Source organism: Muntiacus reevesi, chromosome 4 (assembly GCF_963930625.1).
Source record: "Muntiacus reevesi chromosome 4, mMunRee1.1, whole genome shotgun sequence".
Lineage (NCBI taxonomy): Eukaryota > Metazoa > Chordata > Mammalia > Artiodactyla > Cervidae > Muntiacus > Muntiacus reevesi.
This window is the reverse complement of record NC_089252.1, coordinates 103,457,058-103,482,108: the sequence shown is the minus strand read 5'-3', so window position 1 is coordinate 103,482,108 and position 25,051 is coordinate 103,457,058. Positions and strand designations below refer to the sequence as shown.

At 42.0% G+C, this 25,051-nt stretch overlaps 1 protein-coding gene across 1 annotated transcript in view; it reads right to left on the bottom strand.

Annotated features, from left to right (window-relative positions):
• The window catches only part of ERC2 (ELKS/RAB6-interacting/CAST family member 2), a 919,595-nt gene that overhangs the window by 179,988 nt on the left and 714,556 nt on the right, over window positions 1–25,051 (bottom strand). Inside the window, exon 16 of the mRNA XM_065935028.1 lies at window positions 14,773–14,907. Coding sequence (XP_065791100.1) covers window positions 14,773–14,907 — 135 coding nt within the window. The remainder of the gene's footprint in view (window positions 1–14,772; window positions 14,908–25,051) is intronic.

Below are 25,051 nucleotides of genomic sequence, written 5' to 3'. Positions count from 1 at the left end.
TAAACTCTCAATTCAGTAAAATGCTTGTAGAAAGGAAGTTTTGTTTAACTTAAAATTGTGCTCAACTGTGGATAAATGGGAACTTATTTGATCTGAATTCTTGTTGAAAACGTTTCCAGAATGGTTCGGGCCATTTTCCTCACTTAGTGAAGAGATAGATGGGCATGGCAATTGAATCTATGCAGACAGAAGTATATCCGCCATCACAAGGTCGGGTTTTGAACAAGAATTCTCACTGCTCACTGCAAGGATAGAAACAAAGTGTAGAAAACTGAGTGGTTCATATCCTGGTCTCACATGTAATTTGGGAGCTGTGACTATTAATAAATCCCTGACAAAACCAGGTTTTCCCATGATTGACTTCTGTGTTTTGAAAACCAGGAAGAGGAAAAACAATAACTTGAAGCATTTTCTCACAATATGTATCCATATTGCTTAAGTTATTGTAGTATCAGGTTAAATTATATGAAAATGCCCACCGATGACCATTTTGGGTCTAGAAAAACAGCAACTTCATACAGTTTGACTTAATCTTGCCAACAAGGCTAAGGTGATTTTATCTGCTTAAGAATTTGGATCTATGGTCTTTGAAATGAATTTTCATATGATTTCTTTTGTATTTTTGTGAATTTTATTTTGTATATTTAAAAATATTATTCTGACAAAGGGAGTTCACCAGAGTGCAGCCCAAAGAATTAACAATGTCCCAATCAAGTGATCTGAGTCAATCAAGTGATTTGCACACAGTTTAAACTGGACAACTCAGTATGAATTTGCACTGACAGTTTGGCTAGTAATATTCTGGCCCCAAATAAGTTCAGCTGATCATCTTACCTGGGTCTCCTCCTCATGTAAAATTTACCTGTGTCTATTTACCACTACATAGTCTAGTAATTGCTCCTGGCAATGAACCTCCCTTTTCCCTACCTAATTTGAGAAATATGGATTTTTACATTCATTCAATTTTCTCTCAGTTCCTGGAGATAAGAAAAGTTTATGTCCTTTTTTATGCTAATAAAGAAGGAAAGTATAGCAGGGGCCCCTCAAGCATCCACAAATGGGTCTGAAAGGGTCTAGCAATTTCTTGCAGCTCAATGCAGAATGGTGTGGGTATGTGTTTAAGTATATTTCTCTGGATGGAGATCCTAGCTTTCATTGGAAGGTTCCTGACTCCCAAAGCCACTGCTGCAGGAAAACTCAGAGAGATGCTATGATTTGCCAAAGTCACACACAAAAAAATAGGCTCTTTTCCACAAAATGCAGCCTACAGTCCCTGCTGACTGCTTCTGAATGGCTGTAAAATCATTCCCTTTGCTGAGCAGTTTATTGCATTTTGCATTTAAAACCAACAGCATGTAGACATTCAGTTTGCTTCAAATCCAAAGATGTTTTAAATTTTGAAAAAGAAGAAGGAAGGAGGAAAGAAAGCCACTGCCACCAAAATCTATAACTATTTTCCTAACAGCGAAGTGTGGTCTAATGCAAATTACTTTTAGCAAATTAAATATATTAAAAAGTGGTAATTAATTATGATTGAAGCAGACAGGAGTTGTAGCTCGAAAATACACACTGCCAATATCACTACTGTGCCTCGTCCACCATAGGAATAAAAAGGAGCTCCCAGATGTCGAGGGTTATTAAAAGCCAGATGTTGAGATCGACGTCTTGTATGCTGGTGAATAAAGTAAAGAAATATGACAGTCCAATATAAACTTTGCTAACGTTTAACATGGCAGAAATGTGGATAAATTCCTTCAGTGTGCTCAGAATATTATGCATATCTTTCAAGTTCCTAGTTTCTGAAGTTTAAAGTAGTTAAAAGAAAATAGAAAGGGAAGAGGTGGCCATTTCTGGTCTCTCTAATCTTCAAAGCTTAAACATGAATTGACCCTAATCACCAAGTGATCTGGGTCAGAGTGAGTGTCCGCTTGGGGAATAAAAAAACAAAAATGCAGGAGCTAATCAGAGACGGAGCCCCAAGTATTTCCAAACGTTCGCAGCTGTCTGACTCCTGCACCGTCTGCATCTTTGTATGCAAATATTAATTTGTTCGGCAACCTAACTGCTCAGAAATGTAAGTCTGGGGACCAAAAAAATAAAAACCAGATAAATGTCACTTGATCCCTAACTTCATGCCATGTTATTTAGAAATTCTTAAAGTTTTAAAATGCATCTATCAGGGCTGGGAGAGTCCGTTTCCTTCCCTTGTTTTTCTGTTTTCAAATCAACTTTGCAGCCGGCTTTCTGGAGGCTGCCTGGTGTTTGCTCCCTTGTGTGTCCCTGTGAGTGATTGCTATGCCAGGAGTTGCCAAAATATCTGGATGAGAAAAAAGCCTCTAGTCCATCTGTCATCTGTCTGCTTTTGTCCACAGCATCTGGGGATGGAACATCCAAGGTGGGCTGAAGCCCAGAGCACAGTGACTACAAAGTTCATTTTAAAGAGGGGGGAGGCTTAACTATCAAATAAACTTAGGATGTATCTATTGCTCCAGAGATGATATGAAGACTTGACGGAAATCCTGCAGTTCCAGATGCTGGGCTCTAATGGGGTTCTCTAAATACTGAGATAAAACAAAATCCCTCACCGGATGGGCTGCTCAAGGGGCTATGTTGATGAAAAGATCTAAGAGCAAAGTGACTGAGTCATCACTGACAAGATGGGAGACTTGTTGTGGGGACATTTATTAGCCCAGCCATGAAGGTTTGGGAAGGAACTCTGTGATATGACCTGATAAACGGACCAGTGTAAACCTTTAACTGGTCTCTATTTTGAGGTATTTGGTATAGCCAGCAGGCAAGCCTCAGCCCATCACAGGGCTAGTTTTTGGTGGTTTTTTTTTTTTTTTTTTTTTAAAAAAAAACAACCCTGCAATTTTCTTTCAGTTGATAGCTGGCTTTTTCTTGAAATCGAAGGACTAGGTTCCTAATGAGGACCTTACTGTCACACTCATCCTAACTGAAGATGAGAATGAAATTACGGAAGCATCACTTTTAAATCAGCCTACTGCCTCTTGGCTAGAACTCAGCCACTTGTCTCTGCCAGGAAGTTCAACATGGCCTCCTGGTGTGACAAGCAGGGTGACCATCCTGGTTACTGACAGGGTGTGGCGTGGGCAGTCACCAGATCCTCCCCAACTTCTAGAAGTTCATGGCTCCTCTGATACTTTCTGCAAACTTCAAGCACCAGCATTCTGCAAACTTAGGCCACACAAGTCACAGAAGCAAGACCACAGTGTGGGGTATATGATGTGTCCTGTGCCCGGGTATGAGCAAAGCAGCATCAGCATTTCCAAACTTCAGGCTTGGCCAGATCTGGGGAAATAGAGTGTATACAAAGGAAAGCAAAGGGTGTAAGCCTGGAGATAAGGGCATCAAGCCTTATCAGGGCACTAACATGTTTTCTTTTTGGGTCAAGTCCAAACCTTTCCTCTGGAAACCTCACATTCGTGTCTGTCACCTCTCCTGCCTCCTAGAGTGCATAGCCCATAAGTTGATGTCTCTGTTTATGTGATGAGGTCAGGAATGGCTGCAAACTCTTAGATAATCTGATATGTCACAGCCTGTGGTACCCATTTGTAGACAAGTTCTCCCAAAGAATAGCCAAGTCCCTACTAGATTCAGATACCTGTTCTGTGCTCTGTTTATAAATGCTAATTAATTTCTGACCTGGGCTAGAAACGAGCCAGCAGAAATTAGCACCAGCTCCAGGTTAGAGAAAATGGGACGGCTTGCAGTGTTTCTTCACTAAGAATCACTAGGACGCCGGGCTGGGGAGGGTCTTTGGGCAGACAGGGGAAGGCAGGCTCAGGGACAAAGATGAGGTAGGTTGCTGAAGTACACCTGGCCAGGAGCTGTGGAGCGGGGGTCAAATTCTAGTCCGTCTGACCACAAAAGTTCACCCTCCTGACATGTGAACTTGGAAGCCACAGAAAGAAGCCGTCATTTTGGCCCCCCGAAACACCTGAGGGTCCTGCTCAGCTCAGCTCTGAAGTCCTTAGGACTCTGCGTTGCCCCTTTCCAAGCTGTTGAAGGTCCTGGTTGGGACTGGATGGTACAACTTAGGTGGGGTTTCTCTGGTCTTGGAAGAAAGACAACCTCACATGCATACAGCAGATGTCCCTTATACAGTTTATCCTCAGCACCCTGCCAAGTTTCAAGGTCCCTGAGGGAAAAGGCAGCACCCCCATACCCCTCACACTCTGTCACAGCACATGTGGGGATTTAACATGCATTTTTCAAACCAGAAAGCCTATAAGGACTGGCCCCTGATTTTCTGAATGACTTGACTCCTCTGAGAGAGAAGGCAGCCTGGATTTCAGAGTTCCTTAGGGGCTGCCAAGATTGTGTTTACTTGTTTCTTCCCAGAATGGTTCTGTCCCCCTTCTCATGGTACTAGCTGCACTTCTGATTTATTCTTCTAACCTGACTTGGTGAAAGCTGAACAGCCCTGGCTAAGGGGAAACATGATGGGCGATGTCCATATTTTAAAAGATACACGGGGTTGTTTCTCAAGGGAGAGGTAGAGACTGCAAGCAAGCCTGTGCAGCCTGGTTGGTTCTGAGCAAGTCTACCACACCGGGACCCCTGTGGCAGGGGGCTATCTAAATCCTCTTGCAGCATCTTTAGGCACTTTCTCATTTTTTTCCAACTATCATTATAGGGTGACATGAAAACTAGCTTTCTATCTCCTTTGAGCAAAAGTTAATTCTGAGAAACCAATCTTTAGTGCATGGTGCCAGCTCTCTCAGCTGAAAGATACAAGATACCCAGAAGAAGATAGAAATGCTGGAAGGTTGTACACGGCCAAGAATATATTTTCGGAACCCAAAGTGAACATCTGCTAAAAGCTGAGCCATTGCCAGATAGCCATAAAAAAGGGGTGGGGTGGAGACAGGCTTTATTTTCACTCCCTCATCCATCAGTCATTAATGCTTGGTTTTGTTAAACAGAGTGAAAATTGTGTTTTTTAACACGATTCTGACCCTGCTGTTTCCTGGCTAGTGGGCAACCAAATCTCCTAGCCCCTCGACTCTTCACGTCCTCAAGTGCCTCAAAAAGAAAAAAGAATCAGAAGGCCCTGATACTTTGCAGGACTGCTGTGTGAATTAAACTGGAGAACGTAAATTAACCTGACTTGTAGACCTTAAAAATGTATACAAATATAACTGCGCCAAAGAATTGATGCTTTTGAACTGTGGTGTTGGAGAAGACTCTTGAGAGTCCCTTGGATGGCAAGGAGATCAAACCAGTCAATCCTAAAGAAAATCTACCCTGAATATTCGTTCAAAGGACTAATGCTGAAGCTCCAATACTTTGGCCACCTGATGTGAAAAATTGAGTCATTGGAAAAGACCCTGATGCTGGGAAAGACTGAAGGCAGGAGGAGAGGGGATGACAGGGGACGAGATGGCTGGATGGCATAACCGACTTCTTGGATGTGAATTCGAGCAAGCTCCAGAATTTGGTGATGGACAGTGAAGCCTGGAGTGCTGCAGTCCACGGCGTAACAAAGAGTTGGACACGACTGAGCAACTGAACTGAACTATTTCACTAGAACTTTTGTTAAAGTTCTAGTTCAATATGTTCAATAAAAACTGAACACTTATTAAAACTGTAAAAAAATAAATGTATACAAATATAACTGGGCACACCGCTCTTGTTGGTGGCATTTCACTGCTGTCACTATTACAACAAATTATTTGATATTGTGCTAAGACCAAAGGCAAAAGGATGTATGTAAAAAAGGATCAGACAGTGTGTTAAATCATCCTTAGTTATTTTAACATCTCTGGGCTGTTCAAAGCTATGGTTTACACCTGTCATTAAAATACAGATGCTGAAACAGTTTTTCAAATGCTATTGTTCCACAAATAAAGTAGTTTGCGGAATCTGGCTAGTGGACAACCAAATCCCCTAGCCCCTCGACCCTATGCGTGCATGTACGTTTAAAGAATGTTTTCAATTCTCTTTCCTGTGGTTCCTTATCTCCTGAGTGCTGCAAGTGCCTGGGGCATGGAAGTCCGACAGGACCCTTATTACATCAGTTCAAGAAAAAAAAGAAAGGCAATGGTGTTTAGCAAGAGAAAATGGATTTCCCTGCTTCCAGACCTTTCAAAGTTGGCCACCCCCTTTCAATGGGGGAGCTAAAGAGCTGCCTCTTAGACAAATGTGACAGGATTAAAGCAGCAAGTTGAAAAGGAATCAACCCTTCTGCGATGCCAAGATGAGTTACATCTACAAGCTGGGGAGGGTAGACTGTTTCTGAAAACCCCTGTTGACTCAAAGGATGCTGCAACAAATCTCTTAATGAAACCCTAATACTGCACACAAGGTTTAAAACTAAGAGGAATCAGTGAAAGGGGAGAAAAACAACTTTATCCAAAATAGAGTAAGACTGAAATCTTCAACAGGCTCAAATCGCCTTTAAGGAAAAATCCTTTTCTAAGAGGAGGATCCTGATGCATTAAGCAGCTCTGTCTTTTTCCCCAGACATGAAGCCCCTACCTGGCAGGGTTTATCAAATCGTGCCCTTGCGTGCTTACGTGTAAGGAGTTAACATCACACCCAGATTAAAAAGCTTTGGCAATAACTTGCTCATCTGCACAGCCAGCTTTCCGAAGGGCTGTGTCACCCCGCCTCCCTTCCTCTCCTATGACTGAAATGGTTGGGTGAGCACGTAACAGCTAGTAGAGGAAGGAGCAGTTAAATACCTCCCACAGCAGTGCAGACATTTGTCCTCATTTCTTTCCTACCTGTGGCCTCACAGAGAGCCATGACAGGGTCATTCCAGAGCTTCTGCTCTTAAAAGCAAACAAATAAACTACCACCTTTATTTCCCAATGGTGAGAAATCACATATTCCTTCTGGCTTGTGCTTTAGTAGCTTTGGGGATTTGGGGTATTCTTTGAGGGGTTAAAAAAATGACATCTAGCTATCTTTCTACTTCATTTACTTGCAAAAAAAAAAAAAAATCTGTTGAGTTTTGAGCACAGCATCTTCCAATCCACTTGCGATAAAAGAACCATCTGAAGAGGGGCAAGTAAGCACAAGAAAAAAAAAAAATTTGTAACAATGTGTGGTGAAGGATATTAACTAAACTTATTCTGGTAATCATTTCATAATATATCCATATACCAAACCATATGTTGTATATCTAAAATTAATACAATGGTAAAGGTCAATTATATTTTGACTTGTGAAAATTAACTGTTTACAAAAAGAAAAGGGGCAAGTGGATCATAAGATATAGTTCAAAATGCATTCCAGGATTTCTCTGACTCCGATGTGGAGAGGACTGGCCGAAGAGCAGGAACAGTTGAAATCTTTGGACCCTTCTCCCATTCAGTAAACATCAGCCCAACGAGATGTTTCTTCATGGGTTTTGAATTTGAAGGCTTCATCCCTACTTGAAGCCAAAACCCAAAGCCTCCTTCCAAGAAGCGGGCCATGAAATTAGATTTGCAATGCAAAGAACCTCTATCGTCTCTTGTTTAGTCAAGTTTCAGACATACTAACTTGGATGGGAAACTGATATTAAAAGCCTACGACATGTAACTTTTCTTATTAGGTTACCACCATGGGGAACAAATTTCTTTATGGTTGTCCTGAAACTATACTTTAGCAAATTCTGATACGTGGGAGTTAATTTTTCTTCTATGTAGGAAACATGAAAATATATTTACACACACACGCACATATATGTATATATAATGAACATTCAAACACACACACAGGGGAAGTTAGGGAGAAAAATTTCTAGTTAAACATGATCTTGAGAAATTCTTCCATATGTGGAAAAGTCCTCAGTTCGTCTGACATATAGCTATACATACATATATACACACAGGACACTATGTATACATTTATCCCACATTCATTTAACCTCAAAACATAAAATAAATTCTTTTTCTTTCCCTCCCTAAGCAAAAGCTAGGAATAACAACTCTATACACAGAATCCATCTTCTGGGGGCAATAGAGCAAGTTAAACCCCTCGTCTGTTTGTTAGAATTCAAAGGGCTGCACTTTGGCTAATCTGTTGGTGAAAGTGCAAGGAAAGCAGGGCATCAATCACAGAAGCCCGTCCGGCATTTCACAGAGAGAGCGAGTGGGGAATCCAGAGGCCTGGAGTCGGGTCTCTGAGAAGTAACAGGGCCCGGGGAAGGGCTGCTGTGACTGCTTCCTTCTCTGGGTGGACAGTGAGACTCTACAAAGCCCTGTTACCCAATCATAAAACCCAAGTCCTCAGGAGGTGGAAGAAGAGGAGAAAAGCAGTAGGGTGGGGCTGGTTACAAGACAGATCCGGGACCAATAAACTCATGCGGCTTGGAAATGTTGTTACCTTTCTCCAGCCACATCTCAGTAAGGGCCTGGTGGCTTGACTATCCCCTCCTATGGGAATGCTCTTCAGGACACAGGACTAATTCAATCTGGAAGCTCGGGTGTGTGCAGTACGGACAGAGGTGGGAGGGTGAGAGCGCAAGAAGCTTGATTTCGTTTTTGGATCTAACTCTACGTTATGGCTCTTTCGCCTGTAAGAAGAGGGTGGAGGGGACATGTTTCGAGACCAGAAATGTCAAAACCAAGGTAGTGCTGCAGCCTCTCTGAAGCAGAGCATAGGTGCAGTCGGCATGGGTGGGATCACTGGGATAATTTTGTTGTTATCTTAAAATATAATCTGTATATCGACCCCATGACCACTAATTTGAAAAGAAAGCCAAGTCTATGTCTGGGTTCTCCAGTGAACAAGGTATTTAGCAGCTTATGGGAAAATAACACGTGTCGCAAGCATAATCAATGGGAATTTTCTACAGAAAATTGAAGTGGACATTCAGTGCTCTGAAATGTGTCCAGTGGTACAAACTCATGTTTCAGCTGAGAGCCAACACGTGTTGGGACCACATAGCAAACAGGAGCAGCAGAGAAGGGACCCAAAGCCACTATTTACATCTACAGGTAGATTCTGGAAATTGCCAAGTGGAGTCAGTAACATTTAGGATTAGGGCGATCAATTTTCTAGGAATAGATTAGGAGAGTGGACACCCTGAAGTGGAGAATGTACAACAGCTAACCCAGCTTCTGCCACAATGAGGTCACTATCTGAAAGCCCTCCAAGAGCCCTGGCTGGTCGGATGGCAGCCTTGAGCCAAGGAAAGCACCCTCTACTCTGCTCTGGGGGCCTGACTGGTCCCGGGCTTTGTGTGTACACAGGCTCACGGGTGAGCGAGCAAAGGAATGTGGATCCTGGTGATCCACTGCCCAGGGCCCACTGTAACCCAGAGCGATTTCCCTCCCTCTCTGTGCCAGGCTCTCTACTCCTTGAGAGCCTCACTCTGGCGCCTCAAGGGCAGTGGGAGAGCTGTAAGAAGCCATGTTTCCACTGGCACAGTGACAGCAGGTATGGAGGAAAGTAAAGGGCAGGGGGGATGGGGGAAAATGAACTGAATATCACAAACAGAAGAACGGAAATAATGTTGATGAAAGCTGGAGCAAATGGAAAGAGAACCAATGGGATGAGATTCTAATTCAAATTTGAAAACGAAACCAAAATGAGATAAAATTTACTACAACTGGACAGGAAACTGAAAATACACATTTGCATTTAGAGGAAGTTGATACTATAATTAAACCATATTTAATACACATGGTTGCATAAATAGATCCATACTGACATCCAAGGAGGTTTGCCCCGGGTACAGCATTCAGAGATACAGACCCTTCTCTGGGGCCTGTTGATTTGCAGATATGTGATTCTGAATAGGTATCAGCCTCTCTGAGCGCCAGTGTCCTTATCTGTGTAATAGGGATAGTCCCATCTGCTGTTCTTATTTCCCAAAGATGCTACAGAAGAACTCATTCAACAGGTATTTATCAAGTGCCTACTATGAGTCAGACAGGTACAACTATGCTTTGGAATATGTAACAGAGAGTATGAATATGACATAAATTCAATCAAGAATTCCCATAATAAATTTAATAAGTGTTATGCCTCCATGCTCCTGGACTCTGTAGCCATCCTTTACAAGTAAGATTTCTATAAGCAAAATGTGAAATTTAAACTCTAATTGGGATCTGAAAGTCTTCAAGGTAGTTAAAATTCCTTGACCTTTCCAACTCCTGTGAGTGAGTGAGCATTTATATTCAAAGAAAGAGCCAGAGAGAGGAGAGACAAGTTCTGGGCTTTGAAAGTGACCACATATTCTGGGGTGCCAATACAAAAAAAATGTTTAGGTTTTTGCCAGTTAGGTCCCCACAAATTAGAATCAGAGTTCCAGATGCTTTAATAATTGGAGGTGCATTTTGCACCAAAAAGAAGTAAGAGCCAGGTCTTTAAAGACCCAACACCCAAGCCAAGCACAGTAGTGGGAATTCCAGAAGCCAAAGGGTAACCTGAATGAGTATGGTGTTTTGAGTCACCTGAAGTGTGGTGCTCACTCTGATGCCGTGCTTTTCTTATCCACGGGGTGGGTCCGTACCTGGGAGCCACTGGAAGGAGAGTAATGAACTATGACTATAAAAGTTACACAATGCCTGGGAAAATAAGTAAAAAATCTTGGCATCCTGGATAAGACAAGGAAAGATGCTACTTAAAAATAACAGATAGTGATGATGGCAGGTACAGAGGGCATTTGGGAGAAGCTGAGTTTCCACTTAGCTTTTCTAAAATTGGTCTTTGTAACTTTACTAAAAATAAAATCACTAATGGGTCTCCAGCAGGTACAACTTAGTCTTTGGTCTTAATCATTTCTCAGAGCTCACCAGCAGCCTGTATCATGGGAAATACTTCTTGTCTGCTTGTGTGCCCACTTCTTGGTTTGAAAGGTTTCCTAACGCATTACTGGGACTTCTCTGAATGTTGTACTTGAACATATTCAATGACTAAGGTCATTCTGGGGGGTCATAGGTCACGAACTATTAACTGCTCCTTTCTTGGGTGGGGGTCTAGTTTGTTGGTCTGACACACCCCACTGAATTCTCTTACATATTCTCCATATTTCCTTCCCCTTACCACATGCATTTTCAATCCCTGAAGAGATGTGCATGTATGACTATTCTCACTTTCTTGGGTCCTCATTTTTTTGATGGTTCCCTTAACTGCAACCAATTGATTTTTGGGGAGTATAACTCATTCTCAGATGTCATTGTCTTGAAATAAAAAAGTATCCTAAGAAGTGAACACTCTCATTTTCACCATAAGGAAAATTTGCCTCAAAAGTCTATCATTTGATGTACAACACTGATGCGCACTGGATCAGCCATGTTTTAAGCTGGGTAGTCTTTTTCTACACCAGATACTCTGAGGACAGTATTCCTCAGAGCACAGATGCTACTTGAAAAGAAGAAGAAAAAAGATTCCACCATCAACTCAGTCTGGGAAATGCTGGGTTAAATAAAACTGGAGAACTTATTTTCTTATATGACTTTATGGATCCTTTGATCTCTTAATTGTACCAAGACTCTCCAAGATTATGCTATAATATGCAGCACTTTCCTCAAATTCTTTGCCCATTGATTCTTTGTTTCAGACCTTCCTCATGGGACTAATGTTCCAAAAGTTACTTTGGGAAAGGCTAGTCTAGCTTATAACCCTTGGATTCAGTTTCTCCCAAGGAGAAAGCAAAAAATCATAGTAAAAGAGAGAGGGTCAGAGAAGAAGTGGAAAAAGAATCTAACTCTGCAAGTACCTGGCAATACTTAAACTGAGTTTCCAAAGGAAAAAATGAGTTTCTCTGGGAAAGTAGCAAAGTAGCTGATTTTTTTTTCTTCTTCATTTTCATGTGCTCTGATCTCTTAATAAAGCTCAAAAGTTAATGTCAACACTTTGGAGCTCCTGTTCTACAAGGTATAGGTGGTCAACGCTCATGGCCACAGGAAAGTTAGGGCTAAAAGATTGGGAAGGGAATCAGGAATCCCTCAAAGAGACCTTTCCCCTTTAAGTCAGTTCATTTAATAGGGGTGCATCATGAACACTTATTTCAAATCTCATCCAAATCAATCCATTACTCATCCTCTAATGTTGCCACGTACTGATATAAAGCTGTCACTATCTCCTAAGAAGTAGCTCCACTCCATACATGTTAGTATATATGCTTATACAATTATGTGTCGCTTTTGTAATCAACTGGGAAAGACTCCCCAGCCTTTCAATGACTGTCACCGACACGTAGATTTATAACAATGCACAAATTGATACATAAGTTGGCGAATGTGAATCTCCATATTCCATACAGGGGTATGCATCATTGTCTAAGAGCAGGAATACCTGGTCAGAAAGGTTAACCAGCCCAGGGAGGTCTTGCCAGCTCCATCTCTGGAGTCAACCTCCCCCTATAAGGGTTCCCAACTTGAGTCTCCTTCTCTGATTGAAAAAATACACCAAGGGAGTATTACGGCCTTGCTAACTCCAATTTAAAGTCACAAAAGCTACCCTTCTGATGAATGATATTTCACTTTCACAGTGAACCCCATTGCAGTTCCTAAGTCATGGGCCCCCTAATTAAATTAAAACTACCTGTTATCTGTCTTGTTCTGACTGACATTATCCTGAACAGAAATGAATGAGACATCAGATTTTTGCTCTAAACCAGACAGCAAACTCCTTGAATATAAGGCTATTACTCATTATTCCCTTACCCAAGCTCAGTAAAGTGGCCATCATGGGATAGGTGCTCCAAGCCTCGGATGAATAAGCAAAGGACCCCCGGCTCTTGAGGGCTTCCTCCTCTCAGTGAATTTTTCCTCTGAGGAAGAGGATGACACTCTCTGCCTCTATGTTAATGGGTTGCTTACAGTACTTACTGAGATGGAGAATGTGAAAGTGGAAGGTCATCACTACCTTCCTAATAATTGGCAACGTACAAGAGGTCCTGACCATGTATGTTAACCAGACATTTCTCAAGGAATGCTAACTCTTCTGTGGAGGGCACCACACCTGAGCAATTTGATCTCCCTTATAACAACTGCTAGTGTCTGTTGACAAACAGAAGTCAACCAAACAGGCAAGTACTCTAGTTTAAAGATTAAAGCGCTCTAGAAAAGTATCTGGAGGCTATCTTTTATAAAAAATAAAAATAGAGCATTCACAAGGCAGATAAACTTGAACTGGTACTGTGTTTCTAGCACGACACGTTAGCGTGTGTCTCAGTGATGAAACAAGACTGGTTTCTCAGCAGATGCTTGTGTGACCCACTCCCCCAGTTTGGGTCCAAATCCTTTTTTCCATTGCTATAGTGTTCTCTGTTCCTGTTTCTCTGGGGGAAAGTCCAGGGTGGTCTCTAGTACCAATAAAACCTTACACTCATTCCCCAAGGCAGAAGGTCCAGGAGCAAAGGGCAGGGATCAAGAATGAGAATGAACTAGCAGGATGCCAGGTACACTGGTGTAGGTGAATGTGGGAAAGTAGTGATGGTTGTGAGGGATGATAACTGACTAAATAAAACCACATCAAACCAAAACCAGACATTCAAGATGATGACATAAAATCAATCTCACTTTTCACTTTGCTGATCTCCAAACTGAGAACGCTTTTTGAGAGTTAATGACATAAACCGGTGCGTTTCTGTACTTAGCTTCACAAACTAAGATGTCCTGTGTGAACATCCTTTCCAGGGTTGAGGTCTCTGAGGGCAAATGTTTCCCAGGACAAGGACAGGGCCAAGTTGGGGGTGAGGATCGCTCTGATTGGAGCTACCTTACTGCACAGCTCCAGCGGGTATGTCTTATCTTGTGAACTATATAAATAGCACCCTCTGGAATTGTACCACTTACTAGTAATATTCTTGGAGACTTGGAATCAACTTCTCCTACGGGATGCTAGCAACATGAGGTAAAAAGGAAGCAGCGTTATCTGAAAAAATTTTAGGAGTTCAATAAGCACCCCTTCCTCTAATAAATAGTGAAACCCCTCCTCACACAGGTAATTCAAATAATCTCACGCCTCACTATTTAGAAATATATAACAAAGGCATTCAGATGATTTCATTCCATTACCTATAACCACCTCTCTTGAAATTTATTGTATAAGTTACTCGACTTTTTAAAAAGGTCACAGTATGATAAAAGAGGAAACACTATTAATATTGACTATGATATCCTGCTAATTTGCATTTAATTTCATAATTTCCATAAAATTTACCTTCAAGAATTTTAATGCTAAACATGTAAACAGTTTTTGCATTTGGCAAGTGAAGGTGAATATCACTGAAAACTGCAGGAGAACTGTGTTTTTGTCAATCCATCTCTTCACTTCTTTACTTAGGTAAGCGAGAAAATAGAGTCCAAATCAAATAAACCAGACTCCTTGACTTCACTGGCTAAAATGCAAGCAAAACTGATCTCTTTTCATGTAGTTTTACCCCACTTTTAATTTGCATCACTAAGGGATTTTCTAGGACAGTGCTCAGCAAACTCACAGCTTCTCTGATTGCCAAGTTCATGGAAACAAAGTGCTTTCTCTAAAAACTCTGAAAACAATATTCCAAAGTAACCCACCATTAGATACTGTGCCAGCAATAGACTACATATCTATGAAAAAGAAAGGAGAGGAGGAAAGAAAATGCATAACATAAACAAGAACAGACAAAACCTTAAAGAGGAAGGAGAAAAGAAAACATTTAGATTCCTTGAGTGATGGAAATAAATACCAAAGCTATTAGTTTCAGTTCAAAGAACATATCACTTTATGCTGTTTATTATTTCTTGAGGGTTATTTATTTTATCTTAAAATATCCAAAGGGTAAAAGGGGTCTTAGAGGTAAGCAGCAGTGAAACTGACCTGGTCAGGAGAGGGCCTGTGATTGGAGTGCTGCGACCTCCCGGGAGAGCGGTGGTGGTGGTGGTGGTGGTGGTGGTGGTAGTGGTGGTGGTCCTCCTCATAGCTGTCCGCCATCAGCTTCATCCTGTTCTGGGTCTGCACGGAACAAACCAGGGGAGGTTCCGTCAGGGGCTAGAAGGCCGGCCAGAGGAGGTCAGGGCGTCATCACAACACCTGCAGGGTTCCCATCATCCTTCTTTTAGGAACAGAGATGTTCACTTTTAGTTCAGTGGAAACCTAACGAAGCATGCACCATTCCATTCGCTTTGGTGACAGAGGTTCTGTCACATCACTGAATCCACTATGTTGTCGGATAGACATTCATAGACATAAACGTACTTCCCCCACGTGCTTTAAAAGGCAATAAGTGGACACATTCTAAAGTGCTTTGTGTTATCAAGCGATCACACAGATCCATGGTAAGCTTACTGCCAACCATCACATCCTACGCTCTAGAGCATGCAAGAGAAGGAAGCCCTGGATGAAAAGATGGGAAAGACCTGGATGGAGAGAACTACAGACAACAGTTGTCCTGCAAGACGAGGCAGAGCAACCCACGAAAAGGCTGCCAACCGCAAAACACCGACGGGGCTGGGCTGTCGCTAGGATGACTTCTAGGGCAGTGGCTCTCTGTGGACGTTTTAATGAATACCGTTCTTTAGGGAAATGAATGCAAAGAAAGCAGAGCTGATGGAGAAGAGTTAACCACTCTAATTTTACTCCTTGCTATGTTTGTCACATGAGGCAACTAAGTGTCAGAGTTAAACTCCAAGGGCTACAGAACTATATGGTTTTATTATGCAGGGCAAGAAAAAGACCAATGATCAATTAACTAACAAGAGTCACAGAATCCACAAAACTGCCTGAAGTCCATAGAGAAAGGCAGATAAAAATATCCAGCTCAGAAAGCCGGGAAATGCAGAGACTCCAAGTGTGGGCTTGGAGATGAGGCCATCTGGGTTCAACCACCTCTTCACTGGCTACATGGTCTTTTGAGAGTTAACTATTTCTATGCCCCAATTTCCTCAACTTTCAAATGGGAGTAATAGAACCCCTCCCCTGGGGTTGTTGTGAGGAAAAAGTATTGTGAAGAGAGTGGATTTCAAGTCAGTCCAGGATCTGGTACATAATGGGCTTGAAATAAAAGTCATGCTACTATTACTATTGTCATTGTTTACTGGAAGACACTTCTCCTTCTGAATACATGTTGTTTCCTCTGTCTGTGACAGCTGCCCCAGCCACCTTTCCCTGCCTCTAGTTTCGGTGTCAGGCTAATGCACAGCCTTTTCCTGACCCCACCCTTGAGACGAGGTGACGTGTACCTCCTGCTTACCACACCTCTCTAACCATGGATTCGTCCGTTCATTTGTCAGTAAACTTGAGGCTGCTTCTTTCATCAATCTCTCTCCAGCATCTAACACAGGGCCAAGTAGATACAGATAACATTATACATGTTGCTGTAACAAGTGACTCAAAGAAAGAAGAGGCCATAATTTTGAGGGCCACTGTCATTCTAGAGGTGAGCAACCCAATTGTCTTCAGCCAGGGAAGGTCACTAAGAATTGAGGACACCTCATGAGTTGCCAATAACAACCCCACTGGTGGCTCATGACAATGTGCCAACAACACTTTAAGAGAGCTGAAAGTCAGAGTCTGGCAGAGCATCCAGACAGTTGGAATTTTAGTATGTAACATAAACAATACTCGGATAACAATTCTAAACCTAGCAGTCTATTCTTGTAGTGTTCTTCATGTATGATCTAATTTATCCTCAAAACTTTCCTGGGGGGAATTATTACTATCCTCACTTATAGCTGGAAAATCAAGGCATAGATTTTCAGTCTCTATCTTGACATTGAAAATGGAGATATTCTGGACCTTCCAATTCTCAATCTTGAGGCCTTTCTCTTTGTCATGTTGCTAGCAAAAAAAAGGCAAACAGTTGAACAGGTAGAAATAGCTTTCTCATAAATGCTTTGGTTCTGTTAAGTTTTGGAAACTGACTTCACATTCCAATTCTGTAGGACAGAGGATGTCTCATGACTTACCCACTCCAGTTTTTAAAATGTGTACAATATTTGAAAGGCCCCAGAGTGGACATTTAAAAAAAAAAAAAAGCACATATATGGATAAAGACAATAAAAATAGAGGGAAAGAGCCACCTAAAAAAAAAAAAATCCCAGGCAACCTCTGGCAGCTGATAGCATTTCCAGCCTTCACGTGTCCACTTAAAGTGTCAGAAGACCCAACGGACACGTTATATGTTGTGAGAAAGAGCAGCTCAGTAGAGCTGTTGCCGACCAAATGCTGAGATTTCCCTACCGGCCTCTACTCGTGCATGAGATTGTGAAATGCCGTGTTCACACCTAAAATTCCAGTATCGTCAGGAGCCCGCAGTTTTGAACTCACGATCTAATAAATCTGGAATTGTTTCTTCTAAAAGAATTCCGAAAGTCTGAAGGGAGTTGTAAGATCTGCTATGGTCAAGAAGAAAGGGACTCACACAAGAATGAGTGATGAAGCCTAAATGAACAAATAATAACCCTGCTATTGTAAACATCATAATGTCCTTATCCTTTGGGGAAGCTCCTGTGATTTTATGAGATTATTTTCTTACCAGTGACAAGCTTAAAGTTCCCTACCTTTGAACTGTATCCCATAAAAGAATGTACAAGCTAAACAAGATGCTATACGCGGTCCTAAATGTGTCTGCTGAAATGAGGTGTTGGAGAATAGGCATGTCATGGGATAAAGACTGTAAATGAATGATGTCATCTTTCCAATTTGGTGCTGAAATATAAATAAACCACGTTTTTCATGTGAATACCAGATCTGGGGGAAATGTACACACAGCAATTGCGAGCGGAAGAGGCTTCTTTTGATTAGTCTGGGCTGCAAGAGAAGAGTGTGAAATGGAGATGAAAAATGAGAGTTTAGCCTGATACTTTAGACCATTTTTATTTATCTAGCTTGTAGCATATCCCCTAAACTGTGACCGATTGCTTACAGGCTGGTTTCTAGTTTTCCCTTCTGTAAAAATGTTTGACTGATTCTGCTCACTTAATTATCAAATTAGAAATGGAGCTCTTAATTTTTTTCAATCTACACTACCTATCCTTATCTCCACTCAATTATATTGGTTTCCTAACATGCCAAGAATGGTCTATAAGGATAGGAAGCTATGAATAACACTCCCTAAAGGTGGATGGAAGAAAAATTGTAGAAAAATTTTAAGGATTGGAACAAGGATAATACTTGCTCAAATAATTTCAAACATGTTCATTAGGTGATTCCATGTGTAGTCGTTCACATCTCTGTAGCCATCAGATATACAAGGTGCCCACCACAAAGCCTTAGACAGCACATCTTCTGGACAATCAAAAGTGAAATCCCAGGAAAGCTAATACAGAGTTGGAGCGAGATAGCTTTCCACGGCACTGCTCTTGGGAACTAATGGCCTCATTTAGTAATTCACAAAAGCCCGTTTTTATTTCCTTTTCAGAGTTTACCAAACTGCTGACCTGACACGTTCACCTTTGGCTGTGTTATATTCGTTTTATTATATTATGTCATGACTGCTGAGACAAATCTAATCAGATTTCATTTTCTACTTCCTCTCTCTTCCAGACGCCACCTTATTTCTCTGGGGCAATAGGTTCCTAACAGCTTTCCTGCTGCACTCTTGCCTCCGGTCGAACATGATCTGTAGTCAGAGTGACATCAGACCTCTGTTACTACCTGGCTTCAGATTCCCAGAGACTCCACACTGTCCCCAGGAAAGAGCCCCATCTCCTGCACAGCTTATGAAACTCTTGTGAGGTAACTGCTGTTTACCTCCCAGAATCCCACCTTCCCCTCCCCGGCCCTGCGACATGCTGTCCTCTGCCCCGTCATGCCTTTTATTCTCTTCTTCTACCTCGGTTATACCCATTAGTTCTTCTGGTCTTAGCTTCGACATTATCACCTCCAGAACCACCTTCCTTAAGTCCACCTCAGGAGGGACTAAGTGCCCTTCTACTGCTTTCCCCAGAATTCTACTACTTCCATCACAGCACTTATCTCTATGAATGGTAAATAACTGCATTCTTTCTTGGCTTTCTCTGCCACTAGGTTGAAATTCTCTTGAGGGAAAGTGCTAGGTGCGAATTACCCTTGGATTCATCACCTAGCACAGTCTGATATATAAAAAGTAAATGTATGTTGAATAAATGTGATAAGTGTATGAAGGAATGAACGGAAAGGATACTGGCTATTTGGAAAAGATAAAAAGAAAAAATACAGAATTAGCATCTATGATGAATCAGTTGAATATGTTAACTCTCATGTGATAGTTTAACCTTTCCCATTATGCCTTTGTTTTTGATTGTTATTATTCTTGGACCTGAGAGAGCAGGATAAACGTATAGTTCTGGAACTGTTACAAAAGTCAAGTTGTTCTTGCTTGAGAAATATTTTGTTCTTGAATAAAATGGACCTACTGAAATATTTCATGTCTTTGGGTACTTACATCATTAAGAATAAAAAGAGTGGGGGTGTCATGAGGTTCATTTCCTTACTATATTCTAGCCTTTGGAAGAGCAGGAATCTTTAGAATACTTTCATTAGCACCAAAAGTCAACCATGGAAAACTGAAACTATATCTATTAACTAAAGTCCTTGATGAACACCATCTGTGAAAAGGTGCCATAGACTCCACCACTCTTGACATTTCTGAAGAGTTTATTCAAGGAGTTCTTGAAACAAAATGAAAATCCTTGATTGACTAGTAATAGACTCAATAGCTTAATAGCAATATGTAGCTATAAAAGTGTAATATTAAAACTGCCTTTAAAAATATTTTAGCAAGGTGGCAATAACGAACTATGCTTTGATCAGTCATCTGGATCAACTTAACAATAAAACCTTCATGAATATGGTTTAAATAAGAAAAAATATATAACAAATTTGTTGCTATGGGATTTGGAGATAATACCATACTAGCAATTATACTTTCTCCTCTCAGGTTTTCTTTTCTGCCTCTTTCCTGCCAGGGAAATCCGAAATAGCCCAGAACTCTTCTATAGGCCTTCTTCCTGTGAAATCAGCGCAAGGTCAGTAGTTCCTGTCTCTGAGTTAAAGATGAAGAAACTAAACAACAACTGAGTAGTGAGAAGGGAAGGGATTTCCAGAACATCCACAGGCCCACACAGCAGTGAATCATAAGTGAGTGGGGTCTGGGTTCCAATGCTTGGGTCACTCTTGCAGGACAGAATGAAGGAGGGGGATGAAGAAGCTATTAGGGGAGTATTTAGCATTAGGGAACCTTATGGGAGTAAGTGAGAATCACTGATGGAATGCCTTCTACTGTGGACACTGCACAGAAATTCACTCAACACTCATCAAACTCCTGCAACCACAAGACTAGAACAATTACATGTCAGGCTAAGTGTCTGAGTAGAACACATTCATTGCATCCTCTGAGATAGCTATTCTTATGAGCCGTCTTTTACAGACGAGGAAACAAGCCCATGATTGCTTAGCTAGTGAGTACAGAAACAGGACTTTAAACCAGGTTTCTGACTCCAGAGTCCTATAGTTGTTTATGAACGGTAAGGTCCCAGGCCAGATGCATGCAACAAAGCAAAGATAAATATATGAGGAATTACAGGATGGACTGTAACACAGTATAAGAAGAAAAACAAGGAGAAAGGCTTGGTTTACTTGAGTGTCTGGAGGCAGGAGAAATTCATTCTAGCTAAGGGCTAGATATCAGATAAGGCTGCGTGGGTCAGATGATCTGTGAGCTAAGATGTGAGAGTTGGTGTGGACGCAGCTATAAGGAAGAGTGAACTGGGGAGATTCTCACCCAGAATGATAAACTCACCCTCTAATCATCATGAGAGGAAAAACAGGCCAATGAGGGGAACTGGAACTCAAAACATGGTATGTACATCAACATGACCAATTAAAAAATAAATTAAGAAATAAAATTAAATAATAAACACACTAAAAATAAATTTTTAAAAAACCATGATGTCTGTGTATGTGTTGTTTTCGTCTTTCCTTTATTGAATGTGAGGAGAGTAGGAAAAATATTTGAGATGGTAATCGCTATCTTATTCCTCAGAAAAACTTATCAACTTGGGGTTTTGGAAGGAATTTTAGAAGAGTCATAGCCATATGCTCACACACATCAAATCATGCCATCTTTGGGAAACTGGGCTAGGCTCTGGACATCTAGGTATTTATAAATATCTACACAAACTACTGCTGCAGCATCCGTCCTGCCTTGAAAACTGGTCTGATCTCCTCCTGCTTGTTTAGCTCATCAGTCCTGCCATCCATCCATAGCCAAACAGGACACATGAGACTCTTCCTCCCAGCCTTGCTGAAGCTGCTTCCCTCAGCTCTTATTTATAGATAGAAAATTAGTAGTCACCATGGACAGCTTGGCTGCTATTTTTGTACCTAGTCATTGAGTGCCCTTATTTTATTTTATTTTTAATTGTTATAGGGAAGTCAGTGCCCCTCCCATATCCTCTCGTCCCGCCCCGGAGGTCACATGCAGACGGAATGGTCAGTCCTGGATGTGCTGCTGTCATCCCACCTCAAGCCCCTGCACTTCTCCTTGCCTGAGGTCTTCCCCTGGTCACCCGTGCAGGTCTGGCCAGGGAACAGGGCAGACAAAAGTTCATGCCCTTAGGAAAAAAAAACCCAGTCTATGAGGGAGTGAGGTGACTGATAAATAACCAGCGTTCTAGTCCCTTAGTGGAGGCAAGAGAGGAAAGAATGCCTTTCGCATGAATGAAACGCCACATGAACAGATGCTAGTCTACTGTTCTTATTTCTTATTGTACTTTCTTTGGTAGTTTTTCTTTTCTTTTTTTCTTCTAAAAGCAAGGGAGGGAGATTATTCTAATCAACTGCGTCCTGCTGTCACTTTAGGAACCTGAGGAATTCCCGAAAGGGTTCTGGACAGAGAGTATAGCTGAGACCATCATCACCTCTGTTCTGCTACCAGCCAATGCAGACCATGGGGCCAGAGAAAGAGTTCTGTGTACTTTGCTAATGATATAAAGATCTTTAATAGTAGCAGAAAGAAGACTGGCACTGCGAGACAGAGCCTCCTGTGAATACCAAGAATAACAACAGGCTTTCCTAGCTCTTCCTATGTGCCAACCACAGCACTTTGCTGTTGCCATCTCTTCTCATCAGTCCCAGCAAAGCTCTCTCATGTAGGCTGGGGGTAGAGAAAGGCATATTCAAAATCTTCAATGGTGGCGAGCACAGGGGATGGATGAAGCCCCTAAAAACCAAGAGGGAATCCTCACTATCATCCCTGATAGAGGCTGTGATTATCCCCACTTTACAGATAAAGAAACTGAGGCTTTTCAGTATGATAGCTCTGTTTGCCTTCGTTGCAACAATATTGTGAGTTGAGGTTGTAGGATAAGTTTGAGAAAAATACCTTTGGAATGTGTGGGTAAAGAGGGAAAGTAAAAGTAAAATACATAATGGCACTGGTAGCGTTTATGAGAAAGATAGAGAAACTTACCTAAGATCATACAACTGATAGATTTGGGAGTATGATTCCACAGCTTCCTAAGTACCCACTCTACCATCCTGCTCAGATTCATAGAGACTGATCCCTTCAGTAGACTGAGCTGGAAATGGACTCTTGATTCTGTGGACAGTGACCCCAATTAGAGCTGATGAGAGAAAGGGCTCACTTTTTATTTTAAAGCTCTCTGTGAAAAGGATGAAACTCAGGCACATTATAAAAATCTTGATCGAGCCCCATGTTGCTGACCAAGTCCTAACAGAAATTAAAAAATCATTATCCACAAGCTGCACTAATTTTTAATGCTTTAACCAACAGGATGGTTTCAAACCTAAGCTAACAAGTCAGCCACTGAAGACAACCAAGAAATTTCTAACATTCTGAGCACTGCTGGAAATGGTAAGGGTCTGGGAAAACGGGAAGACCCTAGAAGTTTCCACCACAAAGTGACTTAGTTAAGCTCAGGTCTGTTTAATTAAGTAGCGGACAGCACATGCTATACTTAGCTTTTAAACACTTGTAAAGTCCTCTTCACTCATTTATCTTACTTGTCACTGACAAGCTCTTCAAGGACTGTAACAGTATGCAGAGCATGAAGAGCCTGGGTAAACAATGCATATTTTATGTGGAGTCTAAACTGTTTCAACTCAGAGAGTCAATAGTCTCTGGAAAAAAAAAAAACCCAGACTTCTACTAACTAATGACATATTCTGTGTATGGCCTGTTAGAGTTTCTTTAGAAAGTAAGCTTGAAAATCAAATTCCAATTTTTTAACTAAAAAGAAGAGAGGCTGGGAAGAAAGCAAGGAAGGGTGAAAGGGAGGAAAGAAGGAAGGAAAAAAAAAAAAAGAAAAGAGGAAAAAAGAAAACAAGAAGGCTGTTTGTAGGCATTAGAACTCAGACTCTAAAATTGTGCTGACAAGGGAGGTCAAGGTTTTCATTCAATTCATACATCCAGTAAAGATTCATTATCACTGGCCTGGGTAGAATCATCTCCTCAAGTAAAGAACTTTGGAAACTAACTTGCAGTATGGCCAAACAGAACTAGTCAACGGACTGGAAACTGACAGTTCAACGACTACGCTGAGAAAAATGTGAAGGTTGAGTAACCCCGCAGCACCTCAGGAGAGGACAGAGAGCCTTCCACACGAAGGGCTAAGAGGAGACGTGCCCCACAAACCTGGAGATATGCAAGATGAACCACAGGGAGTATGTGGGGTTCCTCATAGTTAGGTGTACTTAGTCACTCTGTCGTGTCCAACTCTTTGTGACCCCATGGACCACAGCCCTCCAGGCTCCTGTGTCCAAGGGGATTCTCCAGGCAAGAATACTGGAATGGGTTGCCATGCCTTCCTCCAGGGGATCTTCCCAACCCAGGGATTGAACCTCAGTCTCCCACATTGCAGGTGGATTCTTTACTGACTGAGCCACTAGGGAAGTCCAAGAATACTGAAGTGGGTAGCCTATTATCCTTTTCTAGGGTATCTTCCTGACTCAGGAATTGAAAGAGGGTTTCCCTGATAGGTCAGTTGGTAAAAAATCCACCTGCAATGCAGGAGACCCTGGAGAATTTCATGAACTCTATAGTCCATGGGGTCACAAAGAGTCGGACACCACTAAGTGATTTTCACTTTCACTTTCACTCTGGTATTGCAGGCAGATTCATCACCAGCTGAGCTACCAGGGAAGCCTTTTTCATAGATACGGGTTTCCTATAAAATGTGTTTGAATAAATTAGGTGGTGCTAGTGGTAAAGAACCTGCCCACCAATGTAGGAGATATAATAGATGCAGGTTTGATCCCTGCGTTGGGAAGATCCCCTGAAGGAGGGCATGGCAATCCACTCCAGTATTCTTGCCTGGAGAATCCCATGGACAGAGGAGCCTGGCGGGCTACAGTCCATAGGGTCATGCAGAGTCGGACACAACTGAAGCGACTGAGCACGCACGCATGGTAACAATCTTATCCAACAGGGAATTCACAGAAATTATGTCAGAGAACATGGAAAACCTTATGAAGGTGGTTTTCAAAATGAGAGAAGCTTGAGGCACCCTCATCAGAAGGAAAGAGCAAAGCAATTGAGAATGAGTTGGGTTTTAGAGGTCAGAGACTAGAAATTTGGAGCTGACCAGACAGAGAAAAAGCATCCAGAAGAACTGTGAGAGGACAGAAGGACATTACCCCTACAGGGTCTTTTGAGCTCACTGCAGAAATGGGGGCAAATGCAATCTGGGCTGAATCTCAGTGCTGAGGCTGAGTGGAAGGGCACAAACCCAAGACCTCCTCTGCATCTCACCCCTTTCAAAACAAAACAAATGACAACAAAGCAGGGAGAGAAGGGAGGGTGTGAGCAATGCAAAACATGTGGTGGGGCTGCTGGCCGGTGCTGAACACAGAGAGAACCCCAGGGAGAGGGGTGGTGAGCAGGCGAGGAGAGGTTTGGCAGGGCAGAGGGGGTCTGGCAGCCGGAGAGTGAGAAGAAGACGGAGGGAGAGACAGCTAGGGCTTTGGACAGAGAACAAACCCCTCTTCCCAGCTGGTCTCACACTTGGGTAAGACAACTGGGGAAAATGTAAACACGCTCATTAGTAGTTTTTCAATCAGTTGAAAAACAAATGGGAAGGCAGAAATGGCAATGGTGTCCCAAATACCAAATCTATGAAACATTCCCTCCGGAGTTTATCTTCTCATTCGCCTTGCT